The sequence below is a fragment of the Anneissia japonica genome, unplaced genomic scaffold, assembly GCF_011630105.1.
Source record: "Anneissia japonica isolate Jap-2015-1 unplaced genomic scaffold, ASM1163010v1 scaffold65_len388318_cov190, whole genome shotgun sequence".
NCBI classification, from domain to species: Eukaryota; Metazoa; Echinodermata; class Crinoidea; order Comatulida; family Comatulidae; genus Anneissia; species Anneissia japonica.
This window is the reverse complement of record NW_022729881.1, coordinates 135,676-153,021: the sequence shown is the minus strand read 5'-3', so window position 1 is coordinate 153,021 and position 17,346 is coordinate 135,676. Positions and strand designations below refer to the sequence as shown.

Sequence of the window (17,346 nt, the reverse complement as noted above, 5' to 3'; positions counted from 1 at the left end):
CTAAGGATAGATATTTTACCTGGTTAGATTTAACACGGGGTTATTGGCAAATACCGATGAAAGCTCCTTTTATTACTCATCATGGCTTATTTCAGTTCAATACTATGCCATTTGGACTTGTTAATTCAGGAGTTAGCTTTAGTAGGATTATGCGTAAACTGCTAAAAGGTTTGGTCCTTAAAACGTGCTGGCCTCTCCAGAGAAGAATTAGTATTCATATATAAATGTTACATTAGACCGGTGCTAGAATATGCTGGCACCCGGGGCTTACTGGTGCTCAGTCAACACAAATTGAATGCATACAACAACGGGTCTGTAGGTGCATTCTTTTTAAAGCATTTAATAATTATACGGAAGCTCTTCACATATGGGGACTGGAGAGACTGACTGACCGCCGAACCACACTATGTATCAATTTTGCCAAGAAGGCTGTTAATTCTGAGAGGTTCAGTCACTGGTTTAGGTTAAATAATAAATCCCATGGCATGTGCCTCCGTAATACAAAACGATATAAGGATTATAATGTTAAAACTGTAAGGTTTCGTAACAGCCCTTTGCCTTACATGACGACTCTTCTAAATAACATCTAGTGTTCTTGGCGGTCAGCCAGCCTCTTTATGCCTCTTTATTTTTCTTTATTTTTCTTGTTGACGGAGTTCACTAAATGGTGATATTTAATTTATAATAGTTTTTTTCGTTAAATTTTATTGGCATTTTTTTTGTTGTTGTTCCTGTGTACAGTAATGTTATTTTAACCCAGTAGCCTCCAATTCAATCTCTATTGCCAAAGGTTACTGTTGTCAAATGTTCTTTGTTAATGAATGAATAATTTTATAATGAATAATGTTGTATATAGAATTGTAATTTTTAAATGATTTTGTAATGAGTAATTTTTATAATGAATAATTTTATATATAGATTTGTATATTTGAATGTAATTCTTTTTAAATAATTTTGTAATGAATTTATTTTGTTGTATGTCTGATTGAATAAATATATACCTGAAATAATAATTGACCTGTGTTGATAATTACATTGATGAAATTTGCTGCATACTGCTACTTATGGAAATCACCATAAGTTTTATCTCGTGTATAATACCGATGAAAGAAAATGTTAAACAATGTACTGCTTTTATTACTTATCATGGCTTATTTCAGTTCAATACTATGCCATTTAGACTTGTTAATTCAGGAGCTAGCTTTAGTAGGATTATGCGTAAACTGCTAAAAGGTTTGACCTGTGTTGATAATTACATTGATGATAATTTGCTGCATACTGCTACTTATGAAAATCACCATAAGTTTTATCTCGTGTATTTGTTCAGCTTCTTTGACAGCAAAACCAAAAAAATGTTTTGTAGGTTTCCATGAATTGGATTTTCTGGGCCACAAGAGTCTAAAATAAATGCTTTTGAAAATGCAGATTGACCAGAAACGAAATTGCAAGGTCCTTATTGGGAATAACTGGTTATTATAGTGCTTTCATTAATAGGTATGCCGAAATTGCAGCCCCATTAACCAACTACACTAAAAAGGGTAAACCTAATAAAGTGGTCTGGGATGATGAAATTGAGGGGGCATATTTGGAACTAAAGGCGAGGCTTACGAGCAATCCAATTTTACAACTTCCTGACCTAGATTCTCAATTCATACTTAGAACAGATGCTACTGATATAGGAATAGCTTCTGTTTTGTTGCAAGAAAGAGATGGTCATACATTACATGTAGCATATGCCAGTAAAAAGCTAAATAATGCACAAAGAAAATATTCTGTTATCGAAAAAGAATGTCTAGCCATAGTTTGGGCAATATCAAAGTTTGAACCATATTTGTATGGAAAAGCATTTGTAATCAAAACTGATCACCACCCCTTAAGTTGCTTAAAGGCAAAGAAACTAGCCAATGGCAGACTAGTGCGATGGGCATTGGCTTTGCAACCTTATATGTTTTTTATTTGAACTATTAAGAGTAGCGAAAACCATGGCGCTGACTTCTTGAGTAGAGTGTTCGTAGAATAAACAGATGATATATCGTGCTATAGTTAATGTAATAAATGTGAAACATTTATCTTTAAGGGGGAGGGTGTCACGAAATCATCAGTTTGCCAATCCAAAACAGTGATATTAGAATATGATACGATATGCACATGGGTAGCTAATATGTAAATGAGGTGGTATATAACATTGTGAAGCCAGACGATTCGTTCTCTGCTCCAATGTTGATTGTCAAGTAAACATACGTCTCCCTGCACAGTGTGTGCCTGCCGTTGTGTTGTAGGACCACGTGAGGCGAAGAAGAGCATTTATGCAGTGGTAGATTCCGTGCTACGCGCCTAATAGAAATTATCAGGGTATAATTTTGAGTTATTGTTTGTGTTTCACTTGACACTGGAGCATTGCATTCCTCTGAGCTAGCCGTCGTGTATGGTGAGTATACTTTGTAAGGCCTAATTGTTCTCGTGTTATTACCAATCATTGGAATATTCCACTTGAAAACTTGTTGTATCATATGCATCTTGTTCTCGTATTTTTGTATGATTGGTTATTTTGATTTTAAGGCTGACTTCTTGGTACGGATCGCTCATCACTTGAAAGTAGGCCTAGCTGAGTGGCACATGGTGTTCGCGACCCATGAGGTAAGGAAGAGCGGTGAGGAAACAGAAACAAACAGAACAGAGTTGGGTGTAAGATCTTATTAAGTTACATTCATTAATGGATGACTTTTACATTTAAATTATTATTATTAAAGGGAATTATCTAATTGGAAATAATAATTTTTAAAGGAAGTAGGGATGGTTAGGGATATGTACTTTTAGAAATTTAAAGATTAGAATACTAAAATATTAGACAAATACTATAAAGATAAAAAATATTATTAAATGTATTAAAACTGTACTAAAAATTTTACATTTTAATTTCCATAAAGCTTTGAATTTTTATGTTAAAATCATTAAAAAAATGCAAACTTTAAGCACAGTGATTACTGAGATCTACAATGATTATTAACATACGCTTGTTGTCAAAAGAGTTGAATGAATTAAAGGCGTATAATAGGTCACAGTCACAGTGTAATCTATCCTATTGTGAAGGTGATAAAAACAGGCCCACCCAACATTGTCTACCCCACTGCCCACCCTACTTTCACAATGGTATATTCCAGTTTGGGTGGTTTTCGTCCAGGTGGTTATTGTCCTGGGTGGTTTATGTCCTACATTCCTGAAAAAGGATTGTTTCAGCAAATAGATTGGTTTTTGGATAGATTGGAAGAAAGTGGGTTAAAATTAAAGCAGGAAAAGTGCGAATTTATGAAACCGTCTATTGAATATCTAGGACACTGTATTGGGTCATTCCATGTCAAATCAACCAGAGGTCCCCAGGTGACCCCCTCAGATTTTAATGAAATTTGGTCAGAATAATGATATGTTGCTCATATGAACACATGCAAAATTTGAAAGTCATACTCCATGTCGTTTTTGAGATATGGCCGTTTGAAATTTGCTGGACTTTGTCATTTTACGCACTCGCGAATCGCGAAAAGTGACATTTTGAATAATTTCGGATTTCAGAATGCCATATTTCGGCCTACAGACAAGACAAAGAGCTCAAAGTTGGTATTCTGACTTACTTTTTGCCAAATTGAACAATCTGCTCGAGTTGACTGTCAGCATAACATATAAACAACAGTCTAATATCTGCATCTATCAGCAGCAAATTAGAAGGACCAAGATATATGTAATATTGTCAATATGTAAAAATTTGAGGTTAATCGGTGGATTTTTTAGTTTGTGCCTGGACGGACACACATACAACAGACAGACACACAGTATAACAATCCTTGTAGGCTTGTACAGTAATTCTGTGATATTTTTAGGTGATGAAGCCTGCTTTATTGCTTTTACTTTGGTGCTCATGGGACTGTCTCTTATACACATCTAGATGTGTATAAGAGACAGTTCTACCAGTTTGCGATCATACCTCAGCATGATAAATTATTATCGTTCATTTGTTACTCAATTAGCCACAGTGTTAGCACCAACAAAAATGCTAGAAAAAGGACAAGAATTTAAGTGGACAGATAAAGCTAAAGATGCATGGGAAAAGTCTAAAGATATGCTAAGATATTCTGGATTTTTAGAACACTTTGATCCGAGTATGGCTTCTCGTTTTTTGAACAAAACTAAGAAACAGTACCCACAATTTGAAAGAGAGGCCTTGGCCATTGTGTATGCACTTAAAAAGTTTTATCTGTATCTCTATGGTAGAAATTTTTCTTTGATAACTGATAACAAACCTCTGAGTACAATATTTGGTCCTAAGAAGGGTTATCTGTGTTAGCTGCGGAGAGAATTCAGAGGTGGGCTCTATATTTTTCATGGTTTGACTATAATATTCAATTTAGGAACAGCAGAGCAAATGCTTATCTAGATAGCCAGTAGAGGGACCGCCCCGCCAGAGTAAAATTTGCACATATTGTAGCGAGTGAGATACTTCCGGTCACTAGCGCTGAAATAAAAGATAATACTAGAAAGGACGTAATGTAATCAAATGTAATGTATTTGATGAATGGCACATGGCCAGAATTAGAAATTAACGATACTTAAAGCCTTTCTACAATAGGAGAAATGAATTAACGGTTGAGGGAGATGCTTGTTATGGGGAATACATGTAATAGTTCCTCCAAAATTGCAAAAACGGGTTTTAAATGAATTACATATTAGTCATATTGAGATAGTAAAGATGAAGGCCTTAGCCCGTTCATATTTTTGGTGGCCATTATTACAGTAGATGCCCAAATCGATGAACCTGCAAAATAATCCAGTAACTGCCCCTATGCATCCTTGGTTACCTGCTTTCACACCTTGGGAGCATATACATGTAGATTTTGTAGGCCCGTTTGAAGGATTCACTTACCTTATTGTAATTGACGCTTTTTCAAAATGGCCTGAAGGGCTTATTATGCATTCTACAACTGCAGAGAAAACTACTGGGGTGTTGAGAACTTTATTTAACCGTAATTTTAATGTCCGTTTTGTCCAGTCACTAAAGTAGCAATTAAGGGCTGCTAGAAATGAATGCCCAAACTAAGTTAGATAGGTTTTTGAACAAGTTTGGAACACTTGTTAACGAAAGAATCGCTTGCTAAATTGTTTATGAACCGTCCAATAAGGACTAGACTAGATGATTTACGCCCTAATCTTAATAGTTTGGTAAAGAATAGTTTGCACAAGGCTATGCAAAAACAAACCAAAACGATGCATTCCTATGAAGTAAATGACTTAGTTTATGTTAGAAATTACCTGGGACAGGGTAAATGGATTCCGGGTGTTGTTGTAAAAAAAAGAAGGTCCTCTTAACTACCGAATTGATGTGGGAAATAAAATGATTTTTAAAAGGCCTGTGGATCAGATTAAGGATAGATGTGTGTATGTAAGTTTGGAAATGATCATAAAAGTTATTTTTTTATTTTTAAAACATATCACATGTAATTTTATACAGTAATTGTACAATTTTTTTTCATATAATGTTGTAATGTGTTGGTTAATTAATAAATTTCTTGTGTACAATATTCTTTGTGAAGTTCAAAGTAAGAGAATGCATTTTTTTTTTCTGAACTAGAAATTATTGTGTTTAAGGGAGTGTAAAAATTTAAAATGTAAAAAAAAAAAAATGTAAAAAGAAAATGGTTTTCAATTTAAACGGGGACTAATGGCCTGTATTTACATTAATTATTACAGTGAGTGAGTTGCCCGCTATGCAGATGGATATTGTGTACACTATATTGTTGACGTAATAAATGTGTACGACAATAAATCGTCATTCTATTGGAAACCACAGCTGCAGTATGTTTGGTTGTTTGTTGTTTGTTGTTGTTGCTTGTGTCTACCTACAGTAACAAGGTATCTAACACAATCCATCCGCGATGGCAAGCCCATCAATCGGGCTTGCACACTGTCCGAACCGCTTCCAGTCCACCGGCTAGAACTTGACACATGGCCTAATCAAACGAGTCGGTCGAACAATCTGCTCGAGTTGACTGTCAGCATAACATATAAACAACAGTCTAATATCTGCATCTATCAGCAGCAAATTAGAAGGACCAAGATATATGTAATATTGTCAATATGTAAAAATTTGAGGTTAATCGGTGGATTTTTTAGTTTGTGCCTGGACGGACACACATACAACAGACAGACACACAGTATAACAATCCTTGTAGGCTTGTACAGTAATTCTGTGATATTTTTAGGTGATGAAGCCTGCTTTATTGCTTTTACTTTGGTGCTCATGGGATGTAATCCCACATCAATAGTATGTCCAAGATTTCAAATTTAGAAATCATAAACACACACTTTGATAACTTTGATAGTCCACGTGGTCATGAAAAGTACGATCAACTGTTTAGAATAAATTTAAAATCCAGTGTTCCTCCACTGAAAGATCAGCAAACCATGAAAATATCCTAATTAAATATCCAAATTAAATTTCTAATCAATTTAGTATAGTTTGATGGTGTTCCAACCAACATTATTATTTATTGAAAATCAACTAGTATTTGCCTTATAGCAGAAACACTCCGAAGAAACCATGTATATTTTTTTTACCAAGCAACACTTATGCTGTCCTTTCAAAATTTTCACCCACTAGCTGTCACACGACTCAAGTCATCAATTTTGTCTATTCAATGTTAGTTCTTAAAAATGTGAAATAATCTATTTATTACCTTTGTTTTGACTCTTCTGACCGTAAGTGACTTTGCCATCAAACTCATTGACCAATACCTTCATGTCCTTGTCCACAGTGTCAATGGTTATACCAAGGTGTTCCTCAACATCAGCCAGATACTGTACAATGGACACCAAATATTCATATTAAGCTAAGTTATATGGTTAGGATATTATGTGACATGTTCTCACACATGCTGAAATTCCACAGTTTATGAATGACTACACAATGTAAACAGTTACAAAGTGTGCTCAGCAACCAATCCAAACAAAATGTACATGTTCTAAACAGTAAAAAAAAAAAAAATTTATACAAAATTGTAAAAATACTGACAGAGGAAGCCACTCGGGTATATGCATCAGTCTGCATCATCGATATGCAAGCTATAATATATAATAATTTTAATTATTAAAATAATAATATTGGATGCATATTGGATGATTGTGTGTATTCAACTCAAGGTATATAATTTGGTGCTTTAAGAGAGGTTCAAACAATCAGTCTCAAGGCAGCTTCGTTTCACTAGTACGCATACCCATAAACACACTGGCAAATTTGATGTAACAACAGCAGCTTCTGCTTTGGCATAATGCCTCGGGTCTACTGCCGTTAGACTGCAACAGAAAACGACGCTGGCCTGAGTCAGGAAATGGTAAAAAAACACACAGACAATCATTTTTTCTTTGTAATAATCTCTTCTCTTTCTTCTTCGTTCCCTTTTCCCCCCCCCCCCCATTTTTTTAGTACAGATATATTGACTCTTAAAATGAAGTAAATTAAATGATTTTGTATTATAAATGTAATATTTCCTGGGCCCTGGAGGATAATTTTTGTTTTCAAAATTCCATTGCAGGGCTGAGGTGACCATACACTCTATCCTCCTATGAACCTTAAATTCTTGAGTTTGGTAGCTGTCACAATGCAAGGAAGTACAGTAGTGGCAATTGGTAGCTGTCACAAGATTTGTCCGATTTTTTAATCTTTTTCCTCAATAATTGTTCTCTGTTCTTTGTCTTGTCTGTGCATTTTGTGGACGTTGTTCTGTTTTATCAACTTTAATTGAATTTGACAGTTTTGCATGATGTTAAAACTTATTTACTGACACGAGTGATATGGAATTGACCAGGCCTAACGTACCATGGCTGCACTAAGTCGTTCTCAATTTCAACAGGTGGTTCCTAGATGAATACAAGCAGCTTTGTTTACTACTGTACATTGGTGAAATTACCCTACACTCTGGCACGGTATGTATAGAATGCTAAGACGTTTAAGTCTTAAGAATTAAGGAATATTAAACCTTCATCTGATATAAAACATGAACTTAATTAACTTGGAATACTTAAAACTGTATATCTTAAAGGCAGACAAGCAGGACAGAAAATCAAATGCCCGATACGGGTGGTGGTTGTAAGGCAGACTAGCAAGTTCTTTTCGCCTTCCTTGAATATCTGTACTTACAAAAATATCACCAGCACAGGTAACAAAAAATTATACAGATAAATTTCTTACAGGGTTGTTTCTTCTTTCTCTATGCTCTTACAAATGCTCAATCATTAAAGTAAAATTAAATCATTAAAGTATCTTGTATCTTGTATCATTATTCAACAAACCTGACGAACATGAAATATTATTGAAGTAAACAGATATCAATCCATTAATATTCCATTTTTTACTGAAACCTGACAATCGGATAAGGTCAATAAGGATTATATCACAGTAAGGGGTTTTAACATTTTTACTAGATCTAGAACAGACTTAAATATCCATTGTGTAGAGCTCATTTGTTAAAACAGGTTGTAGACAAACCTACTCAGTGTAATGCTATTTTGGACTTAATAATTACAAATCTTAAGGATTATCATAAGAAAAATATAGTGGGCTCTCCTATTGGGAGAAGTGACCACAATATTATCTACTTGTCACCAATCGAATAAAGTAAGAAGGGCAAATAATTATGCCCTTACGTAAGCACTGTATTTTCGAGTTTGGTAGATGGATTACACAGCATCCTTGGTATGAAGTTATTGATGCATCATCTACCTCTAATAAGGCTGACACTTTTTTCTCTACAGTTCAAGATGCTATAGAAAATTACTTTCCAACTAAGTTAATTAAACTTCATTCCCATGACAAACCATGGATCTCTTCTGAGATAAAAGTCTTGAATACAAAACAACAGATTGCCTTACTCAGAAAACAGATGGTTCTGTGGCAATAACTAACACATTCCATCAGCATCCTATTATTACAGCCCCAGGGGTCCAACACGATGATGATGAAGATTGCTGAAGCTGTAAGTGACGAATTTGCTAAAGTAACTAAAGAGAGAACCCCTATTAATGTCAAAAAAATTGCTGTAAACCACCCACCAAAAATTAAAGTGTTGGATATGTATAATCAGTTTTAAAAAAATCAACTCCAAAAAGGCAACCGGACCTGATGGTCTTCCTGGGAGACTGCTAAAAGAATTTGTGAGTTCAGCGCTCCTGTTTGTAATATATTTAATTCTTCACTAAAATATGCCATCATTCCTCAAACATGGAAGGATGCCTTAATTTCCCCGATTCCCAAGACAACCCCGCCTCAATATCTAAATTAAGGCCCATCTTACTGACATTGGTTCTTACAAAGGTTTGTGAAGGATTTGTCTCAAACTGGGTGATGAACAATACAACTAATGTACTGTAATTGACCGTAACCAATATGGTGATATTAAGGGCTCATTCATATCACATTGTCTAATTGCGATTTTTGGTCATTTTTTTAAAGGTATTGATAAGGGAAGGAATGTTGGCACCCTTGTTGCGACGAACTTCTCCAAGGAATTTGACTGCATCGACCATTTTTTAGCTATCCAGAGACTCTTTATGTTTGAAGTCAAAAGCGAGTTGTTCCCTTGCATAACAAACTTCCTTACATCTCGTCGCAAAGGAGTGCACAATATCGCTGTGGTTTATCACAATGGAAAACTCTCTCCTGTGGTATCAAGGCACCAAACTCGGTCCCATCATCTTCATGGCCTTTATCAACTGTGCCTCCGAAGAGTCTCTGGCTAAAAGCTTTAAGTATGTCGATGACCTCAGTCTTGTAGAGGTCCGTCCTGCATACCAACCAAGCCAAATTGAGATGGATGTTCCGAACCTGGATGACTGGGCGAATGACAACCGCCTCGGGCTCAATCCTAGCAAGTGCAAGGTTATGAAGGTATGCTTCTAAAAAGAGCCACCTAATGCCCCTTGCCTTCAAATTGCCGGGGTTGAGCTTGAGGTGGTGTCCGAAACCAGGCTTCTGGGTCTGACTGTCCTGTTCAATCTTGGCTGGCAGTCTCACTAAACATTAGTAAAAGCAGTCAAAGTTTATATATGCTTTCCAGACACTTTGGTGTCTCAACTGAAGATTTGATTTCCGTGTACACCTGTTATGTTTGCCCATTAGTGAATATGCAGCCCCAGTTTTGCTCTGTAGTGTAACGGAAACCAAACGCATCAACTGGAGTGCATTCAAATGAGAGCATGTCGGATCATTATTGGTCCTGATTACGTCTCATACACGGGATCATTGGAACAGTTGGGACTCCAGACCATGGCTGACAAACATCTCCATCTCTGTAATGAGTTTGGAAAGAATGTGCTAAAACATCTACAGTAGATACTCAGAGGTTTCCAAAGAATACAAGTAATCATAACATGACTCTACGGAAGAGAAGAACATACCTCGCTCCCAAATATAATACAAATAGTTACGCGAAGAGTGCGATCCCATTTCTCACTCGCTGACTTTTTTTTAAGATTCCGAAAATACTGATACTCTGCTATATTAATGCCGAGAAACCAGATTTTTTTGAAAATTTTTTATAGACAGTTTGACATTCTAATCACTTCAGAATGAAGAAGAGTACATTTCCGAATATCTACAAAACAAATCACTCCATCCATCCCCTCCCATGTTTCTGTTACTTCATTCCTAGCAATATGCTTCTCTTATAATGGCCAGACCACTTGCAAAATACTTTCGATGGATATGTACACAGAAGTACTAAGCTATTGGCCAACCTTTTTTTTTCTGTGATGACTTGTGTACCTGCTGTGTAACCTCCTTTGATTCTGTTCCAAGTTTCAATTTTGCCATTTTAATGTATATTTTGGATATGCATGGTGCGTAATTTTATCTGCCAGTGGATTTTTTTTGCTGTAAAGAAACTTCAGTCACTGGTAGTTTTATGTTCAGCCTGTAGGCCACCTACTCAACTGCTAACTACTACTACCACTACCACCCGCAAGGAGCTGATGCCGCTGAACATTTTAACGTATACCTCCCTCCTGCCCTGAGATTCATCTATTTAATAGATTACATTGGGAGAGACCAAAAAACGTATAAAAATCGAAGTTGGAGAAGGACAAGAAAATAAATTAAAAGTATACCAGTGATCTTTTACAACAGGTCTAAGGCATATACCATAACAAAAGGTCAAGTAAAAGAAGAACGGTTCCTAAGCTTGATGAAATATTAGAAATTAAATCCATGTACTGTTGCCTCCAGCCAAACACTTGCGAGTCTTTGTATTCCAAGAATTCTCTCAGCCACTTTCCAGTCAAAATTGTCATGTTGGTAATGTATATATACAACTTCAATTGTTGAGTGTTTTTTAAAATCCCACAAAAACAAAATGTTATTAAATAAATCAGATACATACAGTATGAATGCAAACTTGCCTGCATTTCATTGTACCATATGCAGCAGCCATTATCAGTCTTCAGTCTTGTGTTGTTACAATTCTTACCTCTGCTTGGGCATGAATGATACCAAACCTATGACAAATGATTATATATTCCACATTTTATTATTAAATTACTAAAAGTACACAAACACGTAATGACAAAACAATTTTCATGTTCTCGTTATTTATCCAATTTTCAAATCCAGAAAAGAATATATTGCTATATAAAACATACATACATGACACTGCAAATAGTGGGGATTGATGTAACAGCTCCATGTTTATTAATTGAAACTATGATAACTATAAAATACCTTCTTTTGCTGTGGCTCTAATAGACCTGCACAAAGTCAATTTTCATGTTCTTGTTATTTATCCAATTTTCAAATCCAGAAAATACTTTATTTCTCAATAAAAACGTACATACACAACACTACAAGTAATGGGGATGTAACAGCTCCAGGTTTATTAAATAAAACTATGATAAACTATAAAAGACCTTCTACCACACTGTCTTTTGCTATTGTGGCTCTAATTGACCTGCACAAAGTTGCAGCAGCAGCAGCACCAACAACAATTAAAAAAAAAAAAAGCAGTAAAGATACAGACAGATACATACATGCTTACACATATAATACTATTGTGGTAGCCAAAACTTTATCTTATTTGTGGCAAGAATAATATTATTATTCGCAAATACAATAGATATACTCTTAAAGAGTATATCTATTGTACAGTATTTGCGTGAAGTTGGTGTGGAGTAATATTATCCAGATGTATTAAGTTATGTGTATGAAATACAGACAATAATATATAATATACCTTTTCAGGTACTGTTGATACAAGTGAAATTGCCAAACCCATCCTGTAAGAGTAAAAAAAATAGTAAGCTGAAACACAAGTAAAAATTCCTGTCACGGAAGTAATTCTGTTCTTGCAGGCAGTTGGTTCATTTAAGCTTGAATATTTCATCAATGATAATAGTAACTCTTTGAAGTGGATACTGAGGTAGTGCTCAAGATTTTAGATTACCTTTCGGCTCTTCCTACTCGACCAATGCGATGGACGTAGTTCTGTTTTTCATCTGGCATCGTAACATTGATAACTAGAAAAACGAAGAAAAACATAATATATGGTTTTTAATATTTTGGTATTTTTTACTATTATAGTGCAAGGCCTACTTAAACTTGTAAAACTGTTTAAATCTATATGATCATTCCCTAATAAGCAAATAAGGATAAAAAAGAAATAAAGAAAATAAAAGATTTTTTGGGACAAAAATGTTGGTATTGTATTTTGATCTTGATAGTATAACAGATAAACTCCGGTTGGAGTCTTTCACTGTGTTGAGAAAAAAGGAGTATAGGAAGCGATTTCTCTTGGCCTTTGGTATCTTCAATGAAAGATTATGGTTTCTTGTGCACCTAGCAGCAGTCGCTCGTCTGTTGAATTTCAGGTGGTTATCAAACTTTAGATCAATATTTTGATGAACAATCTTGTGCATCATTACTAGTCTGTTGACATTCCGTCTGTGTTCAAGTGGAGGAAGGTTGATTTCTTTAAGCATAGCAGTAACAGAGGAATCCCACTAATAGTTATTGGTAATAAAGTGAGCCGCACGTCTTTGAACAGCCTCAATTTTTTCAATGTTGCCCTTGGTATGCGGATCCCATACAGAGCTACAGTATTCAACATGTGGTCAAACCAGACTTTTATATGCTTCGGAGCATTGCCTAAATTGCGCCGAAGGAATCCCAGCACGCCATTGGCTTTATCGACTACCCTGTCTGCATGCGGATTCCGTTTTATATCAGTAGATAGAGTTACTCCAAGATGTTTCTGTTGATGAAGGGGCTGGAGGACATGACCAGACAGATGATAAGAAAATTCCAAAATATTTCTCTTTGTACTGAAACATAAGAACACTGCATTTATCAGGTTTAAATGACATAAGCCATTTCTTTTCCCACTTCTCGAGGTGTTTCAGATCGTTATTCTTTCACAGTTTTGACTTTGTAATAGGATGATAGATAATGCAGTAGTCTGCAAACAAGCGAACATCTGACTTGAGTCCATCAGGCAGGTCTTTTATGCATAACAGAAATAAAAGGGGTCTCAGGACTGTGACCTTGGGACACTCCTGAGTGGACTGGTTTTGATGCTATTCCTCGAATGTTAACAGCCTGTTTTCTGCCGATAAGAAAAGATGAGATCCATTTGTGTAGAGGTCGAGTAATACCAAAATGTCTAATTTTGTGCAGGAGTCTTTTATGAGGGGCCGTGTCATATGCTTTAGCAAAGTCTAAAAGAATGGTGTCAACTTGTTTTGGTCATCAAAACAGGCCTCCAGTGATGGTCCTGTAACCCCAACCTTCCAGGGGTGGCACCAGGATTTGCCAGAAGGGATTGATACTTTTCTATAATAATAACTAATATTTATATAGCTCCTAATGTTAACAATCTCGAGACACAATAAAATAAAATAATTAAAAAAAATTTAAAAATAGTTCCTCAAACTATATAAAATCAATGTATAATAATATAAGGAACAATATGTAATAATGTTGAATTTATGTAGTTTGAAGAACTACTGTATAGAAAATATATCACTATACTGTAAATCCCTTCAATAGCACATTATAATACCAAGGCATTAACTACCATCCTTAAGAGAAATTGTTTTCCTTCATACCTCATTGATCAAATTATTTTTCGTTATGTTAATTCAGTTCAATGTAAATGCAAAAATACACTAGATAATATTAAAGAAAATACACCAATCACATTTTATTTCAAATTACATTATAATTATTACATTTGTTAACTGATTGGTCAAAACATGCATTTGACTTGGGTAAGCAGATGCAGGATTTGGCGGTAGGGGGTGTGCGAGGGTCCACCTCACTGCCCCCACCATGGTTAGGGCTGAGGGAAAAGAAAATTTTGAGAATAGGGACTTCTCAGGCACCGATCCAGAGTTTTAGCTGGGTTTACATATAATCGCTCACCCTATCGGCGACAGTCGTGACACACAGACGAGTCGGGGTGCCTTCCTGATTGCGCAGGGCAGCCAGCAATGCACCCAGATTCATCTGCATCTGCAACGCAAATGGAAAAGTTAAACCAGGTTTAACCTTCCCGACAACTGTCGCCGATAGGGTGAGCGATTATATGGAAACCAAGCTTTACCCTGACTATCGCACATAATGGGGTCCCTCAGTGGGTGGGAAGAGAACGTAATGTTTGTTTTTCGCAATTGTTTTCAAATGTACTGAGTATTCAGTACATTTCCACGTCAGGAAGACGTGAAATTACACCTATACATTTTGGTTTTTATCACTTCTACTTATTGGGACAACGTAGATGGTTTTATAAAATAAGTCTGGCACATTAGTAATCACTAAATTCAAAGTAGCCTCACCTCTGGTAGGCAAATGAACAATTTGTTTCAATTCATAACCTTAGCATAAGGATATGGTTGCATTTTTGCAGCTAGAGATTTCTGTGTGCGGACAAGTTCTAAGCTTATGCTAGTTGATCAAATCAGCAGTTCACGATGTAGAATTTCAAAAATGTAAATCCCAGCAAGGGCAATGTATGGTGCGGCTCTTTGTAATTTCAGATGGTTGATCATCAGCCAAATTACTTCCACTTCGGTTGACACTTCGATATAATAAAACGCCTCCTTTCTTCTACAGGCCAATATCCTTGCTTTATATATCAATTAAAATTCTTGAGAGACTTGTTTGTGACGTTATTAATCCTAATTTAAAAGTGTTTTTTTACGATTCACAACATGGGTATGTCAAAGGGCGTTCTACCTTTTGTCAGCTCCTCACAGTTTTTAACGGTGTCAGTGATATTCTTGACAATTCTAGGCAAATTGACCTTTATCTACCTTGATTTTCTAAGGCTTTTGTTAGCTTGTCCCATCCATTACTAGAGCACAAAATTAAGTTTTACGGTATCCACTCAAATCTTCACTGTTGGATGACAGCTTATCCAACCGTTATCAAGGCACTGCTGTTGAAGGATCCTATTCCGAATGGCTGCCTGTAATCTCAGGGGTCCCTCAGGGGTCTATTCTCGGACCACTTTTGTTCCTCCTTTACATTAACGATATGCCTATTGTCAAGAATTTCACTGTTGCCCTGTTTGCCGATGATTCTAAAGGTATGAAAGAGATCAATAATTTATTGAGGGCAGCATTTGTCACTACACGCTCTCACCATGTGAGAGCAGCTGAACGTATACAGAACATACATACAGATCGTGTTGAATAAAAGTGTTGACTCTATGTTGTGTGTAACTGTCGTTCATTGTTTATACTCCAAATAAGAACATTCAGAATACAACAGTGACGACGTAGATGGGGTAGAGTAAAATAATGGCTACCAGAATTGGATTAGTGAGGTAAAGTAGGTAGTGAAACCTACAAGCTACTTAAGAACCTGGTGACACCCCCAGAAAAAAAAGTTGACAAAACAAACGATGAATTCAGCAATTGTTGGCTTCCCACCTTATGCTGAAATCGAGTATTACATCGGAATGATTTAAATTTTGGGGATGCATGCAGAAACCAAGAGAGTCAATAGCAAATTGAAGGTTTTCATTATTTATTTATTTTTTCAACAATATTTCATGAGGGGGCCCTCAACAGTAAATACGAAAATATAAAAAGGACAGAGAAATATAAATATTATAAAATATAAAATCTCTAAGAAAAACACATAACATGAAATTGCAAAATTGCTGTCTTAAATAATCTTTAAGACAAGATTTAAAACTGCTAACAGAGACATCACAAATGACCGTTGACATAGAATTTTAAAAATAAGTACCTTTGAAATAGAAACTATTTTTAAAATATTGCAAATTACATAAACCCAGAATCTAACACCATGAGTATCAATGAGAATAATGAGAAAATGGTTATGTTTGAAGTAGATACAGATTCTTTGAAAACAATAATTCCAAAACAATTCTATGCAAGTCACTTTGCTGACATTCCATTGAATATGTATGATGAAACATTCAGAATATATTCAGGTGATAAATTACCAGTAATGGGTGTGTTTGAAACTCAGATAATTTATAACAATCAAACTGCCACATTGCCTAACATGACCAAGTAGGGTTGAGATATGTAAAAAACACTCATTCATTTTTAAGGATAGTCTTCGCATCATGACTAATCATAAGGTGAAGTTATCTGTTAAAAGAAATGTGGAACCAAAATTTTGCAGACCAAGGCCAGCACCATATGAATTAAAGCCAGCTATTAATGCTAAGTTAGATGAATTAATTGCTCAGTATATTGCTACCAGTTTATCATGCAGAGTGGGCAACCTCTTGTGTAATTGTACCCAATGAAGATAATTATGTGCGCATATGTGGGGATTATGGTGACCATTAATCAGTATTTGGATGTAGAGAAATATCCCCTTCCTCCACCACAGGATCTAATCACCACACTTGCTGGTGGAAAATATTTTACCTTAGACTTATAAAGTCAAGCATACCAACAAATGGTAGTAGATGAAGACTCAAGGAAGTTTTATTTATTTATTTATTCTTTATACTGGGTTACATCTTCAGTAAGAAGTTACTGTTCTCCCAGAGGGCCCAGTACCCATAAAACAATAAAATCTCAAGAAAAACAACACAGAACATAAAAAAAAAAAAAACACGAATTAAGTAAAAAATTACCTAACCCCCGCATTCCAAATTCGAGAACCCCTAAAAGTAAAACTTCTACCAGATTCAGTTCTGACTTTAGGCAAAATTAAATTTCCTGCAGAACTGGATCTGGTAGAATAGTTATGTACACTGTCAACTGAGGTGAAAGTGTTTTGGAGAGAAGGGACTCTGCCACTCAAGCATTTGTTAACAAGGGTGACTAAAT

The 17,346-nt window shown here is 35.6% G+C and overlaps 1 protein-coding gene across 1 annotated transcript in view; it reads right to left on the bottom strand.

Annotated features, from left to right (window-relative positions):
- Positions 1–6,696: 6,696 nt before the first annotated feature.
- The window catches only part of LOC117114755 (ATP-dependent RNA helicase DDX1-like), a 29,922-nt gene continuing 19,272 nt past the window's right edge, over positions 6,697–17,346 (bottom strand). Inside the window, exons 4-7 of the mRNA XM_033258447.1 lie at positions 12,474–12,546; positions 12,264–12,306; positions 11,437–11,532; positions 6,697–6,843 (exon numbers count right to left, since the gene is read on the bottom strand). Of these exons, the coding sequence (XP_033114338.1) occupies positions 6,712–6,843; positions 11,437–11,532; positions 12,264–12,306; positions 12,474–12,546 (344 nt within the window). The 3' untranslated portion in view covers positions 6,697–6,711. The remainder of the gene's footprint in view (positions 6,844–11,436; positions 11,533–12,263; positions 12,307–12,473; positions 12,547–17,346) is intronic.